At 37.5% G+C, this 16,631-nt stretch overlaps 2 protein-coding genes across 2 annotated transcripts in view; one reads left to right on the top strand and one right to left on the bottom strand.

The window, feature by feature from the left end:
* Sacs (sacsin molecular chaperone) overlaps positions 1–16,631 on the bottom strand; it is a 150,767-nt gene that overhangs the window by 12,682 nt on the left and 121,454 nt on the right. The window lies entirely within an intron of this gene.
* Sgcg (sarcoglycan gamma) overlaps positions 1–16,631 on the top strand; it is a 78,257-nt gene that overhangs the window by 37,212 nt on the left and 24,414 nt on the right. The window contains exon 4 of the mRNA XM_015498711.2: positions 4,632–4,719. Coding sequence (XP_015354197.1) covers positions 4,632–4,719 — 88 coding nt within the window. The remainder of the gene's footprint in view (positions 1–4,631; positions 4,720–16,631) is intronic.

The following is a 16,631-nucleotide window of genomic DNA, read 5'->3' as shown; positions in this document are numbered from 1 at the left end:
ACAGAATTATCCATAATCGGGTGCAACATCATTATTAAATAATTGTGTGACTTTAAAAGTAAATCAAGCTGGGTACAGTGGTGCAAGCCTGTAATCCCAGTGGCTCGGGAACTGAGGCAGGAAGATGGCAAGTTCAAAGCCACCCTCAGCAACTGTGAGGTACTAAGCAACTCAGGGAGATCCTATCTCTACATAAAATACAAAATAGGGCTGGGGATATGGCTCAGTGGTTGAGTGCCCGTGAGTTCAATCTCTAGTACCCGCCCCCCCAAAAAATAAAAGTGAATCAAAATTTTCTTTATTCACCTCCAACGAATTCATAAAGAGGAGAGTCAAAAATAAAATACAAAAAAGTCAAATGATTTTTGTAATATGTTCTATTTTTTCTTCTGTTAGACCATAAACTGTGTAGTAAACATAATCATTTTGATGATAGGTTATTGATAAATGATACTATTTGAAGAGTACAGCCTTCCTTTTCCTTCTGTATTTCTAAATGTGAATGGATATTTTGGTATCTCCTGCCTGCAGAGGCTATACAGCTGCTATAGAGAAATTAGAAAATAACAGAATTACTGTTAAGAAACAGCAGATCTCGCTGAGAAAAAAACACTCCTAATGTAGACACTGGACCCTTTACCCAGCTCTTACTATCAGCTATAGTAGTAGACACAGCATAAAACTTACATTTAAATACCAGAAAGATGAGATACCAGAGAATGCAAAGCATCTAAGTTGTTTTATGCAGTACTATACTGTATCACTTCTAGAAATGTCTTTTTGGAGGTAGGAGTAGACAAATGATACATGCATAAGTCTGATTCTGTGAGCTTATTCTGGCAATACAATTAATCAGATGACATTTCAGGGTGTTATAGCCCTGTCATAAAGGAATGTGGAAAATTAAATCGACATAAATAAAGAATTCAAATATTAGAACATATCCTTTTCTCTTCCATATTTTGGAAGAAATGGGACTGGTAGAATAACCTGATGATAGATATCAGGTGACTAAATCAGAGTGAATGTAATATTCTGGAATTAATAACTTTCAGTAATATTTTATCAGACTTTTTCATCTCCGGTACACTTTGAAAAAAAAAGCGGGGAGCAAAATTGCAAAAATATTTCAGATAAGCACATATTAAAGTCTCATAATGTGGCATTAATGGATATGTCAATCAACACATAAAATTACAGGAACAATTTGAATAGTATGTGATAACAAAGCTGTACAGAATTATGTAACTAATCTGACCTTCCAACAGTAGCAGCCACCAAACAAAACTGTGCCTCACCACTTCTGTATGCACTGATATGTTAGTTTTCTTTTCAAAGGTAAGTCTAGAAAGTAATTTTACATAAAATTATAGAACATAAATTATTTTATAAACTTGCAAAATTTGCCACATAATTCACTTATCTACAATGCTGGACTAAAAGAATTTCTTCATTATAAATATAAATCAGCATGGTGCTCTGATCTCTAATGTCTGATTATTCAATAACTCCTTGAAAACAATACTGAAATAATGCCTTAAATCCACTCACTCTGCCCATTAACCCAAATACATAAAAATTATTTCTGATAAGACAAAAAGGCTTTATAGGTTTAATATCCCTTAATCTAAATTCTAATAACCAGAGTGTTTGGGATTTGGGTTTTTTAAAAAATATTTTGAAATATTTGCCTAAACATAATGAACTATCCTGGGGATAGGACCCAAGTCTAAACATGAAATTTCATTTATACTTTATATACACTTTATACACATAGCCAGAAGGTAATTTATGTAATATTTGTAGTGCACCTGAATTTTAACTGTAACCCATCATATGAGATCAGGTGTGGAATTTTCCACTTGTAGCATCATATTGATGCTCAAAAAATTGCAAATTTTGGAGCACTTTGGGTGTTGGATTTTCAAATTAGCACTGCTTAACCTATATTTAAAAACATACTATGAACAAACAGAAATGAGACAGAACTATCTGGAGTTTTAGTCAGCTTTTTCCTCACTCTGAACAAAATGCCCAACAAGAACAAATTAGAGGAAGAAAAGTTTATTTTGGCTCATGATTTCAGAGGTTCAGTCCACTGTCAACTGACCCCATAGCTCTGGGCCCTGGTGAGGCAGAACATCATGGCAGAGGGGCATGGCAGGGGAAAGCAGCTCAGGACATGGCAGCCAGGAAGCAGAGAGGGAGAGTTCCCCTCACCAGGGACATGCTCCCAGTGACCCACCTCCTCCAGCAACACCCTACCTGCCTACAGTTACGGCCCTGTTAATCCGTATCAGATTTACACAACAATTATATTATCTCATAACCTAATCATTTCACATCTAAGAATTCTTCCATTTGAAATTTGGGGGAACATCTCATAACCAAACCATAACACCTGGTGATAACGTTTTACTCAAAATAATTATCTTTGAGATTCACAGTCCTGAAAAGAAGCAGGTAACCTACAGCCAAAGCCCACAGAATAACAAGAATCAAAATGTCACCTACATGGATGAGACTCCAGCCAGACCACTGCATGAGACAGTGAGGAAGGCAGAAAACAGCTGTAACTACTGCCCGTCCCCCTTGAATAAAGCTGCACACCTGTGGGGAGGAGGCCATAAAGATGCAAGGCCAGGACTGGAATGTCACTGAGGACCGAAGCCCAAAGCCACTATTGTAAGACCCAGAGACCTTGGGATCCAAACAGAAATACAGGATACTCAGCCAATAGTGGCATAAACTAGCAAAAGTTTTTCTATTCTTACTTAACAAGAAGCAGGAGGGGCAAGGTCAGCACTGGTTCAGAACTCAGCAAAGGTTGGCTCCAGAATCTTTGCCATCCTCTGCTTCCCTCCACCCCTTCACTAGACGACTGCTAGACCATATCCACGGCCCATGGCAGAGCAACGGGCCATATTGGTGCCTGTGTGCCTTCCATTAGAAAGCAAGAGCTTGCCTAGAAACTCCCTGCCCTGCCCTCAGCAGACTGCAGCTCACATCTCATTGACCAGAGTTGTCACTTGGCTACCCTTAGCTATAGGACAGGATGGGCAAACAAGCATTTAGCTTCCCTGCCTTCACAGTGGAAGGCAGTCCTTTTCTAGTAAAAGAGATGGAGAGTCCCTGTTGGCTCAAACGGCCAAAAGTGAACCCCACAAGAGCCGAATTTGTATAGACAAGGGAATGAATCTTACAGCTCTAACCTGCTCTCCCATCCAATAGAAAGGTACAAAAGGGGCTGGGCGGTATCATCTAAAGATTGCATTCCATCACGGAATTGTCATTGCCAGGTATAACTTTGGATGAGCAGTAATTTACTCTGTCTGAACTCAATTACCTCATTTCTATAATAGGTACCTACTTCATAATGTAGAAGATGAAATGAGGGAATCCCAGCTAAAACTATTGGTAAAAGTGTTAACTCTTCTAATCATGATAGTTATTATCTAACAATGCAAAAACAAATATTGAAGTCACATCACTGGGCAAAATGAACATCACTTGAAAGATCACATAATTCCCTATTCTTTGGGAGGATATTCAGTTCTTCTGCATGAAACATTAACCCCTGAGTCCCACAGGCAGATTACTGCAGTCCTGTTGAAAGCAATTATTTATATAAATGCAAGATCGTCTACATAACAGAGGCAATCATTCAAAATTATGATAACCCAGAAAACACTTACTTGCTCATGACTTTAATTCCCAACAAAAAGTTCAGATAACAAAGACACCCAACAAATTGTTAAAACTTTTTTAGAATTAAATTTATTTTTAACTGACACATAAAACCATAAAAATTATTTATATTAATATAGTACTGCATGATGTTTTGATATATGTATACATTAGGTAATGTTTAAATCAGGTTAAAAGGGGAAATATTAGATAATTGTACTTGCCAAATTATACTGATATATTACGTGCATGTACAAATATGTAACAGCAAATCCCACCACTATGTACAATTATAATGCACCAATAAAATAAATTTAAAATAAGAAGCAAAAATAAAAATAAATAAATAAATCAGCTTAAATGTAACTATCTCCTCAAATGTTCATCTTTTCTTTAAGGTAACAACATTCAAAGTTATTTCTCCAAGCCTTTTTAAATGGATAGTATTTTTGTTATCTATAGTCACCCTATTGTTATTTATAGCCACCCTACTGTGCAATAGCACCCCAGAATTTCTTATGCCTAATTCTAACCTGATACCCATCAATCAGGCTCTCCTCATTCACCCACCTTCCTATTATCTAATTTCTCTCCTTAAAATATGTCTTCTTCGGTCATAAATAACAGCAAAAGAATTCGAATTCCTTGGAAAAGAAAAAGCAATAATTTGAACTTGATCATATTAGACATTTATCTTGAAAACTGATTGGCACGTTGTAAACAGTATGCATAGCATTACAAACCCATAAAATTGTTATAGTTTATTAAAAAAGTTTATACATTTATTTCTTTAACATAATGTAATCTAGGATTTTTCACGGTTTTAGCCAAAAATGTATAGAGTTCTAGGATCTGTGGCAATGGAGAAATTTTATATAACTCTGGCTTTTTCTACAGATATGAAGATATGATATATTTAGCTGATTTGGTAAATCTCTTTCTAGGACTCATCTCTGCTTCTGCAGTCAACTCAGAATGTTACTGTCAATGCACGCAACTCAGAAGGGGAGGTCACAGGCAGGTTGAAAGTGGGTGAGTCCAACTTCCTCTCAGCACTTTGTATGCATGAGGTCCATGAGCAGTGCTACACAGATAAATTAATTTTTATTCTAAGGAATTCAAAGCTTATTTATGAGTAAGAAATCATAAATTTTCTAAATTATATAATGTGTTGACCACAGAGAGTGGTTAATACCACAGGAAGGGGTAAAGGAGCTGGAAGCACAGTATGAAATGCTTTAACCCAAATTGTTTTGTTTCCAAGAAATAGAAGACCTTTCAACTGAGTGAAAGGAAGAGAATATTTATTATAGCGCATGCGCATACACACACCTCTTAGTGACCAAAGTAAAAGAACTAAAGTAGCTGTTCTCAAGAGAACAGAACCAGAGCTGAGTGCCAAAAGCATATACATCATCTCCTCCTTTCTTCATATGTCACTCTTTCCATTTTTCTCACTTCTCTCTCTCTCCTTCTACCCATATGCTCCATTCTCCTCCTTTCCAGGGTATCTCCACCCATCAGTTCCTTTCGGGTATATGGCTGCATCACTTCTGTCTCTACTGATCCTGCAGGGCCTCCCTGGTTCTGTTGTTCTCAGCATCAACCACTGTCATCTCAAATTATACAAATTCTAAAATGTCAACAAAGTCCCCTAATTAACCCAATTCAATCATTCAACCAACGGCCTTTGGGTCAGCTATCCAATCAACTAATGACATAGAATAAGGTTCCCTAGGAATGAGGTCACATGGAAGCTGGCAGAAGGAGAAAAGGACCAGCAAGAAAGAATATGCACTTAACCCTCTTTATCTGTGGGTTTCTCATCCTCAGATTCAACCAACCACAAATGGAAATTAATTTTTTAATTGTATCTATTCTGAACATGTATAAACTTTATTTTCTCATTATTTTCTAAACAATATACTATAGCAACTATTTTCATGGCATTTACATTGTATTCGGTATTCTAAGTCATAAGAATGATTTAAAGCATAGAGAAATATTGTGAGTTATATGCAGATACTGTGCTATTTTATATAAGGAACTTAAGCACCTGTGGATTTGGGCATCTATGGGGATCCTCATGGATTTTGAGAAGCAACTGTAGGTGATAGAAATAACAAAAGAGCTGGTGGAAAGAATGCATGTCATTCTCTATACCTCAATCCTATACAGATCTGTTGAATCTAGGAAACTGGATTGCCCTTGTGATTATCGGGAGAGAGATAAAAGGTGCACTGCCAATGCAAGCTGATAACTTCCATTGCACTGTAAACAGCATACATTAACCAGATGATGACTTTTATTATACTGATACAGGTGTTCCATTTTTTATATTGTTTTAAATTTTATAGCATATTCTGAATAATGAATTGCATTTTTCTTTCACTTAAAAATGAAACATTTGATCACTCAGTCCAGTGAAATTTCCAGTTGCTCTAGAAATGGACCTGAGTTGACCTAACATCCATATTCTTGAAACCTGGGATATCAAATTCTATTTTCCTAATGAGTTATACAGTATTACAATTTTTATCATTTCTTTAAAATCCTTAGCTGCCTAGATTTTAAATGTTTGTGGGGGGTTTTGCTAATTTTTCACATTCATACAAAACGCATATTGAATGCCTGTGTACGTTTCTATATGCTGTTTTATCATAACATATGAAGAATATGCAATTATTACTTAGAAGCACCAAAAGTAGAATTATTTACTCTTGTAAAACTTAATTTGCATAAATACTCATTTGCTTATTTATCTTTTTGTTAAATATGGGTTTACATGTAGCAAACAAAGAGCTCAGAAATAATACAAACATGCCTCTCATTTCATAGGTAGACAAATGCAAGTACTGAAAAGCTAATTTTTTCAAGAACACATAGCAACTTAATTGAAAAGTCAAAACAGGAATGACCCAAGAAGTGCTTCTCTCAGCTGGCTGTTTCCACTAGTCCTCCTGCCCATCAATTTCCTGAAATTACATGTCAGTAACTATTCTATTGGTTGCAAACATAGTTTCCACTTCTGTCACCAAGGAATGACTAGGTGTTATACAGTTGTTGTTGTTGTTGTTTTTAAGTTACCCATTGAAATTACTTTGGTCCAAAATTTAAACCTCAAATTTTTAGTTTTAAACTCATGCCACATTGTTTCTAAATTCATGACTTATCCTAAACCTTTGTCCAGAAAGTCTATTATGTTGAGGACCAAATTCAAGAGCCTTTTCAGTAAATGACTTCCCACAGTCAAAATCCTTCCAGCCTCACATTTCCTGGAAGATGTAAACTTGAGCCAGTTTGGATATTAAGTTGTAATTTATGGGAAGTAGCCAAATTAATCCTATTTAATTAAAGGAAGAGCTATTTTCTATTCAACCACTAGGGGGGGAAATGACATGCAATACAATCAAAACCAAAAATACTGATTAAATTCCAAAGGAAATCAAACATTACAAAGCGTGTTCTAGGAACTGGCATTTCAAGTCTTTGAACTAAATGATGCCAAATCATAAGCAACAACAAGGGGGTTTTACTAGAGGTATATGCAGCTCTGGTTACTAGAGCTAATTTTCCTTTAATTTCAAATAGCAAAAATCAATCACAGTTAGCTTAAAAATAAAAGACACATCAAGAAGTGTGTAAACTGCACCTATCCCAGTTGGTATGGCTAAGAGATGAATTTTCTGAGAACTGAGCCAGGCTGCAACCAATGTGTCCTACATAAACAACCACCAAAACTAGGTATAAACATGCCCCCAGTATGTCCCTGGCCTTTACCTCAAGGGATGTCTGCAGTTTAGGCAGTCTAATCACGACAAATGCCCTGTGGAGATCTTCGAATTACAATGAAGTAAACACAGTAGCTGTCAGTCAGTGTTTCATCACTGTGACCAAAACACCTTACAAGAACAACTTAGTGTAGGAAAAGTTTGCTCTGGGGTCCGTGGTAAGGTGGAGCATCATGGAAGAAGGGCATGGCAGAGGAAAGTTGTTCACTTCATAGTAGCCAGGAAGCAGAGTGGGCAGGGGTGGGGAGCCAAGGAACAAGATAGAATCTCCAAGGCCATGCCTCCAATAACCTACTTTCTCCAACCACACCCTACTTGCCTATAGTTACCATCCAGAACAGTCAAACTTTCAATTATCAACCTAGCAAATGTACTGATTCACCAATTAGGTTACAGCTTTCACCTCTGAACATTGCAACATTATCTCACACATGAGCCTTTGGGGGACACCTAATAGCTAATCCATAACATTCATCCCCTGTCCGCCAAACTGAATGTCTATCTCACAAAGCAAAATGCATTTAGTCTATCTTTAAGAGTCCAAATAGTCTTAACGGTTTTAGCAATGCCCAAAAGTGCAAATTTAAAGTCACATCTGAGCCTCAAGACAAACTCCTGGTTGTGAGCCCCCATAAAAGTAAAAAATATTACATATATCCAACATACAATAGCACAGAGTAAATGTCTCCATTTTAAAAGGGAGAAAGAACGGAATAGAAAGAAGAGATGGAACCAAAACCAGCCAGGCAAACATTAGTTCCTGCAGCAACATGTTTGACATCAGGGGCACATGGCAGTGAGATGTGATCTACAAAAATCTCTGCATTCCTGCTCCTATGGCCTTGCCTGTTGCAGCCCACATGGCCTCTCTCAGGCTAGCTCTCTCCAGAGCTGGCAGCTTTTTCATTTTGGGAGACAGTCCACATTACTAGTATCTCTTAATTTCTAGGGTCTCCATTTTAGCTTCAGCTTTTCCTTGACTGCTATATGCATCACCCTCTCAGGGGTAGCCCACAGGGATTTTGACCCTATTAAAATTTGCCTAACCTTCTAAGCCTTTTCTTTGAAATCTCAGTGGAAGCCTCCATGATGCTCTAACTCTAGTATCCTGCATTCCTGAGGAAACAGCACAGCATGAGCAATGCCAAGGTTTATCACCTGCTTGAGCAGTAGCTACCCCCCACCCACCTTGGATCACAGCCATAAGTGGCTTTTGAATCCCTGAGAGACTGAGCACTGTGAAAACAGATTCTAAAGAAATAGCTTTTTAGGCACCCAGGGTGCTCCCATAATGTCTTTTAAAAGGAGTTTTCTCTTTTACACCTTTGACCCCATGATGGGTGTGGTCTTGCTGATTTTGAAATGCCCTCAAAGCATTGTCTACTTTTCTCTATAATCTCTCTAACAACCCACCTTTTATGGCCCCAGTTTTATATGTACATTTTTGTCTAAACTGCAAGTGTTTAAATTTAGTTTTCTGGTTTTTGCTCCTGGTTCTTACAGTAAAATGGATAAAATTTTGTCAGCAATACCCACACCACCACCTGAATGTTGTGTTGTCTTGAAATTTTCTCTGCCAGATTGATTAGCCCATGACCTTTAAATTAGGCTTTACAGAAAGTCTCAGCACATGAGCAAAATACAGACAAGTCTTTTTGTCAGAATGTAACACAAATGGCCTCTAGCTTAATTTTTAGTAGAATACCTGGTCCACTCTAAAACCTCACAAGCCCGGTCTTTACTGTCCACATTTCTTTCAGCGTTTTGGTCTCTTGAGTTCTAACCAGAATCAACTACTAAGCACTGTTTACAATATTTTAAGACTTTCTCAACCTGAATCTCTTAACTTTAAAAAAATAAAAATAAAAAAAATTTAAAAATATAAGACTCTTTCTTTAAACCGGTTCCAAAAACTTCTTAACCAAATGGTCAGATTAGTCACAGCAACAACCTCGGCCTGCCACCAATTTGTGTGTTAGTCACCTTATCATCATGGTGACCAAAATACATGACAAGAACAACTTAGAGGAGGAAAGGTTTTTTTGAACTCACGATTTCAGTCCATAGTCAGCCAACTCCATCACTCTGGGCCTGTGGTAATGTGGAGCATCATTACAGAATGGAATGGTGGAGGCAAGCTGTTTTACATGGTAGCCAGGAGGCATAGAGAAAGAGGGAGGAGCCTGGGGACCAGATACAATCTCTAAAGATCTGCCCTCAGTGACCTACTTCCTCCAGGCACACCCCAACTGTCTATATTTACCATTCAGTACAGAAGTCCTTTAAAATTAATAATCAAATGAATTTTCACTGATTAGGTTAAAGTTCTAATAATCTAATCATTTCACTTCTGAATATTTCTGCATTGTCTCACACATGAGCTCTTGGGGGATACCACTTATTCACACCATAACAGTAGGGGAGCTGCTGATGTTTATGTTTGTGGTAGTTGATTTTAAATGTCAACTTGACTGGATTAAAGGATTCCTCTTCACCTGGTAAAGCATTATTTCTAGGTGTATCTATGAGGCTGTTTTTAGAGGTGATGGTATGCAGTTAGACAGACTAAATGGAAAAGATCCACCCTTATTTTAGGCAGGCACCATTTGGTCAGTTGGGAACCTGAATAGTACAAAAAAGGCAGAGAAAAGATGAATTCACTCTCTCTCCTGAATGCCCTCATCCTTCTGCCCTTGCACATTAGAACCCCAGGATCTTCAGTCTTGGACTCCAGGACTTAACATCAGCATCCCCTCTGGTATTTCAGAACTTTAACCTCAGACTGAGAATTATACCATCAGCATCCCTGGTTCTGAGGCCCTTAGACTTGGGCTAAGTCATGCTACTGACCATCCCTGGGTCTCCAGCTGCAGATGGTCTGTTGTAAGACTTCTCAGCTTCTGTAATCATGAACCAGTTCCCATAATAAATTCCTCCTCATATATCTATCTTGTCCTCCTATCTATCAATCTGCACTTGTGTGTGTGAGTGTGTGTATGTGTGTGTGTGTGTCCCTGACTGGTCCTGTCTCTCTGGACAACACTGACTAAACTAGTTAATGCCACCCAGAAATCTAAATCACTTTCCTCAATACTGAAAGATCTGCTCTGCTACAGTCACAGTCTTGGATCCAAAACTTCAATGACATTTTCAAGGCTTTGATCTTACTGAGAAATAAGAATCTCATTGGTCCATCAAGTTTGTTAGAGTTCATTGAACTTCTCTATTCAAAGAATTGTTGTGGTAAGCTTTCAAGAAAGACTATATATTCAGTGTGTATCTGATATAAATATAAAACATAAGTATTATAAGATGAATATAGTATTGTAGAATTTCATGAACATAATGTTAAGAATAGTAATGCAACTTACAAAGATGTCTTTGGGTAAAATAGTTGAACTCAATGCAAGAAACATTTGGAATGATGCAAGAACTGTCAAGCATTACCACAAGTACATATCTCTAAAGTCACTAAGATATAGGCTACTGCTTTGAAATCCTTTCTAGGGAAATAGGAAAGAAAGTATGGCAACTCAGAATATGAAAATGAAAGACCTTCTTAGTGAAGAATACATGGGAAAGAGGAGCTCCAAACACAGCACAAGTTTGGAACAGGTTTTGAAAGAATTTGAGAAAAAAAAGTTAACTCTAGCAAAGGAGTCTAAACTTCTAACCATTCAAGTTTCTGCAGAAAAATTACTAAAGCAGCTAGAGTATTCTAAGGTGAAGTATGAACTGAGGATGATTTTTTTAAAAGAGAGAAAAAGAAAGAGAGAGAGAGAGAATTTCCTTTTTTAATATTTATTTTTTTTTAGTTTTCGGTGGACACAGCATCTTTATTTTATTTTTATGTGGTGCTGAGGATTGAACCCAGCGCCCCGTGCATGCCAGGCAAGCGCACTACTGCTTGAGCACATCCCCAGCCCCTGAGGATGATATTAATTGACCTTGTTTCCAGACTGGTGGATATTCATGAGTCTTTTTTCTTTAGCTTTGATCACCTTATGCAGAGAATTCTGCATCTCCATCAAAGAGAAGTAACCAAGAGCCTTCTTTATGCTGCACCCACATATTATGGTTTAGGACCATGGCCAACAGTTTTTCTATGGACAAGAACTCTGGAGAAGGCATGACAGAAAGAATCAATGCTAAAAAAGAACATCTAGATGTTCTCACCATGACTTAAAGGCCCCTCAAAAATTGCCCCAGTCTAAAACAAACAAACATAAACATGTGATGATATCTGCTAGAACTTGAATTCAGTTCTTCTGAGTATCAAAGCGTCAGATGTTATGGAGGAAATTCTGGGGCAAGCCTACAAAGACCTTGGTAGAAGCAAAAATGTGAAAATATGAGCATTAGATGCCAAGTTAGATGCCAAGTATTACATTACAAAGAGGGAAATTTCTGGAAGTTGAAAAAGAGGAAGAGAATGTTGAGAAGGGTAAAGTTCAGTGGGAAAGAGCCAGTGTCATGGAGGAGGAGGATGCCCATGTGGTTGGGTGGATGTGTAGCACTCTTCCCTGAAGAATAATAAGAACTTTCCAAGAAGCTGAGCAGCAGGTTCATGGAGGGGCTGCCACCCTCAGCACTAGTTGAGTTCTAACCCATGAAGACTTGCAGAAAATATACCCAGTACATTTGAGGAACATACTCAGGCATGCTCCAGGAAAGTCCCCAAACAGAAATATATACATAAAATACACAGGTATTTTTGCTTAAGAATTTTGAACATTGGCATAAAAAATCTCAGGACTGACAGGAATATAAGACTAGCAATTGCAGTGACAGGAAATACCCACAGAAAAGGAAGAAAACCAAAATAAGTCAATTTTTCAGTTCCACAAATAAATAGAACTTTATGATGATATCAAGAATACCCAATCAACTATAGGTTCTCTTTCAGAAGAAAGCACCTGGCATCATAAGGTGGACTTTGGGGAGAAAAAGAGATAGAATGAAGTTACATTCCACTTCAAGGATAATGCTAAATTTTAATTGCTCTGAAAAACAATAAACCAAAAAAAAATGCCTCCATACATTTAAAATTTTAGAAGCACTATACTTTGAAAAATCTAATCCAAAAAGAGAAACGGGGGGCTGGGGATACAGCTCATTTGGTAGTGCTTGCCTTGCTTGCACAAGGCCTTGGATTCAATCCCCAGCACCAAAAAAGAGAGAGAGAGAGAGAGAGAGAGAGAGAGAGAGAGAGAAACAGGAATTTGCTTTAAAGACAACACAATGTTTATTTTTTAAGAGACATGTGTAACAGTGAGAGTGTGTAAGATTATTGTGGTTGGCAAAGTCATATCGAAACAAGAAGATCTGGTCAGAGAAGTATGACTTCATTTTTTTTTTTTTTTTTTTGGTACTGGGGATCTAACCCAGGGACACCCAACCACTGAATCACATCCCTAATTCTTTTTATTTTGAAACAGGGTCTTGCTAACTTAGTTAGGGCCTCACTAAGTTGCTAAAACTGGCTTTGAACTTACCGTCCTCCTGCTTCTGCCTCTCAAGGCTCTGGGATTATCAGCATAAACCATTGCACTCAATGTGACCTCCTTTCCACACCTGTAGGTAACCAGTCTTTAGTTTTGACTTTACCCTTTTGTTTGTAAAAATGAGCAGGTCCATGTGTATTTTCTGATATCCCCTTCATACTTATATGAAAGGTAGTATGCAACAGATAGTGTTTTTATGCTTTACTTTTTTATTTAACAGTATGTCCTGGAAATTACTTTATATCAATTCATAGATTCTCCCTCATTGTTTTTTTTTTAATAGTTGCCCAGTACTCCATTGACAGATATCTTATAGTTGTTAAATCATCCACTCATATATGCAGGTATCAATATTTTTTATTATAAATATTGCCACAAAGTATGCCCATTGCATAAGTATTTTGTTTTCTTAGAGGCAACCTTTAAGGTAGCTAGAAGTGGGATTGATAATATGTGTATACTTACTTTCGTCAGGTTTTGCCAAATTTCCCTCTAGAAGTTTGTGGCAATGCAGGCATTCTGCACCAGCAATGTAAGAGGATGCCTGTCTCTTGACAGCCTCACCAATAGAACGTGTTTTCACTTACTTTGGAATTATTGGGCTTGGGATATGGCTCAGTGGCAGAGCTCTTGCCTAGCATGCACCTAGCATGCATGAAGCCCTGGCCAATTATCCCAACACCATTTGTTTAAGAGGTATGCTAAAGGAAACAATTAGAAATGTGAAGAGAGAAGCTACCTAATGGGAGAAAATCTTTTCAAGCTACTCTTTGGCAGAAGATTAATATTTAGAATGTATTCAGAGCTCAAAAAACTTTTCACAAAAACAACCTAATAAATGGGCAAATGAATTGAACACACGTTTCTCAAAAGAAGAAATACAAATGGCCAATAAATGGGGAAAGAATTGTTCAACATCATTAGCAATTAGGAAAATGCAAAATTAGACTGAGATTTCATTTCAGGTCAGTCAGAATGGCAGTCATCAAGAATGCAAATAATAGTAAATGCTAGAGAGGATATGAAAAGAGAGGAACACTTTTACACTGTTGGTGGGACTGTACTACCACTATGGGAATCAGTAAGGATGTTCCTCAAAAGATTAGGCATGGAACAACCATATGATCCAGCTGTATCACTCCTCAGTAATGAATTAAAGTCATCTTACTACAGTGATACATGCATACCCATGTTTATAGTAGCACAATTCACTATAGCCAAATATGGAACCAGCTTAGGTGTCCATAAATGGATGAATGGATAAAGAAAATGCGGTATAAATACACAAAGGAGTTTTATTCAGCCAAAAAGAAAAATGAAATTATGGCATTTGCAGGAAAATGGATGGAATTAAAGACCATCATGTTAAGCAAAATAAGTCAAACTCAGAAGGTCAAGAGTCATGTGTTTTCTCTCATATGTCAAAGCTAGAGAGGAAAAAAGAAAAGAAAGGTGGGGATGGATCTCCTAAAAATCAAAGGGAGATCAGTAGAGGAAAGGGACCAAGGTGTGGGAGGCAGGGAAGGAGGGGGGAAATGCTGGAGAGTGATAGTGGCCATATTATATGGTTATATTGTGTGCATGTATTAATCTGTAACAACAAATTCCATCCTTTTGTACAACTATAATGTACCAATAAAAATGTGAAAAAGAATAAGTACTAATAAAGTAGAATAATTATAGCAATAAAAAATAAAATAATGGGAAGTGAAAAAAGGTATTCTGATTCTTATATCCTGCTACTTTGCTGAGTTTTAAAAAATTGTTTTAGTTGTTTTTGACAGGATCTTTGGGGTTTACCAGATGTACTATCGTATCACCTGCCAGTGAGAGGTAGTTTTACTTTCCTGTTGAATCATATGCCTCTAGTTGATTTACTTTGTTAGTTGCATTGACTAATATCACTATTACTATCTAAGTCAGTTTTCCATTACCATAATGAAATACCTGACACAGGATACTTACGAAGTAAAAAGAGGTTTATTTTTACTCATGGTTCTGAAGGTTCAAGTCCAAGATCAGGCAGCCTTGTTGGACTAGGCCTGGGGTGAAGGTGGTACATTATGGTGGGAGTGCATGTTGGAGTGAGCATTCACTTTTGAACCAGAAAGCAGAGAGACCAAGAGACCAGGTCTCCATGACCTAAGGACCTCCCACTAGATCTCATTTATCAAAGGTTCCCCAGAATGTCCCTATACCACCAGCATGGTGACAAGCCTTTATATTGGACCTTTAGCGGACACTCAACATCACAAGTTCTATCCCAGCTCTATTTTGCATCCATTTCTGTAATTACTTTGTCCATCCCTTGTAAGTCCTTCACAAATGCAGCTCCTCTGCTTTCCCCATAGGCTTCTCAGTGTTCCCAGGCTCCCATGGGCCAGAATTATGCAAGAATTTCCGCAGCTGTGGTCCTGGCACTTGGACATTTTTCTCCTTGATTCCATTATTTTTCAGCTTCTCTTCAAATCCTGCTGAGGGTGTGGTCTGTGTAGAATTTTTATAGCTGGGAAAGCTATTCCTTATAGTTTGGGGAGAAGATTTTGGGGAAGTTGATTATTGCAGAGCCACCACTGTCTTCAGCTACCCATAAATTCATCATTTTCCAATTTAATAAAACATCTTCATGGCATTATTTGAATGGCTCTGTAATGTTGCAAGGAATTCATGTATATAATAATATGATTAAACAATACTCAAATATTGAACTTTTTTTCCACCCAGCTAATGCCACAATTCTTAATTCAGGCTACTATTATAGATTTAGTAGACATTCAATAAATATTTGTAAATAAATGGAGGAATGATGGGATGAACTGAGTTTAAACTTGGAATAGGACTCCAAAAGATGAGACAAGGCAAGGTAACCTATCCAAGGAGGTCCAAAGTGGAAAAAGTTTCAGAGGCAGGTCTGAGCCATGGCCTTTAGAGGTATTTATAGTCAGAGTGAGAATCAGGAATGAGAAACAGAGCCAAGATTTTGCAACAAAGACAGATGGTCAAACTTCAACAAAGCAAGTCAGGAACAAGGAAAAGGAATTCTTCCAAGGCAATTCCTGTGAACAGCTTGGGAGCATCTGCCTAGTCAATGTGGGTCCACAAGTTCACATTGCAGGGATATAATGGACTGGCCTCAAGAATTGGGTCAGGCTAAACAGGTGTCAAAAATAAATCAGATCAAGTTTAAAAGGCGCATTGTGCATACAAAAACCAGTTGTCCAACCAGGAAGTGATAAGAGTAAGCTCAGAAGCTGGCCTTACAGGTTGGCTTAAGTATTTAGAGCAACAGTGAAGATGTTAGACCTTATACAATGCTGGACTATTACAAGGCGGGTTTCCAGATGGCAGAGGATGGTTAGGAGTGATCAGCTTTCACCCTTTTTGGAAAGCCACTTAAGTTGTGTTTATGATTGTCAGATACATTAACAAAAAGTAGCATAAGTTATTTTTCACTTGCATGGATCAACTGGCTTTTTCTGCTCAGAGAATTCTCAAGGCTGGTTCCATTTTATTTCACTTTATTGAGTTATTTTAAAGGATCATTAATGTTGACTTATAAAGTGAAATGAAATAATGAAATAAATAAATGAAATAATACACCAAAAAAGTAGAGAGCAAACTTTATTATAGTTTTGTCCAGTACTTTATA

The sequence above is a fragment of the Marmota marmota genome, unplaced genomic scaffold, assembly GCF_001458135.2.
Source record: "Marmota marmota marmota unplaced genomic scaffold, marMar, whole genome shotgun sequence".
Classification (NCBI taxonomy): domain Eukaryota; kingdom Metazoa; phylum Chordata; class Mammalia; order Rodentia; family Sciuridae; genus Marmota; species Marmota marmota.
The sequence above is the reverse complement of the archived record's forward strand: the minus strand, read 5'-3'. Positions and strand labels throughout refer to the sequence as shown.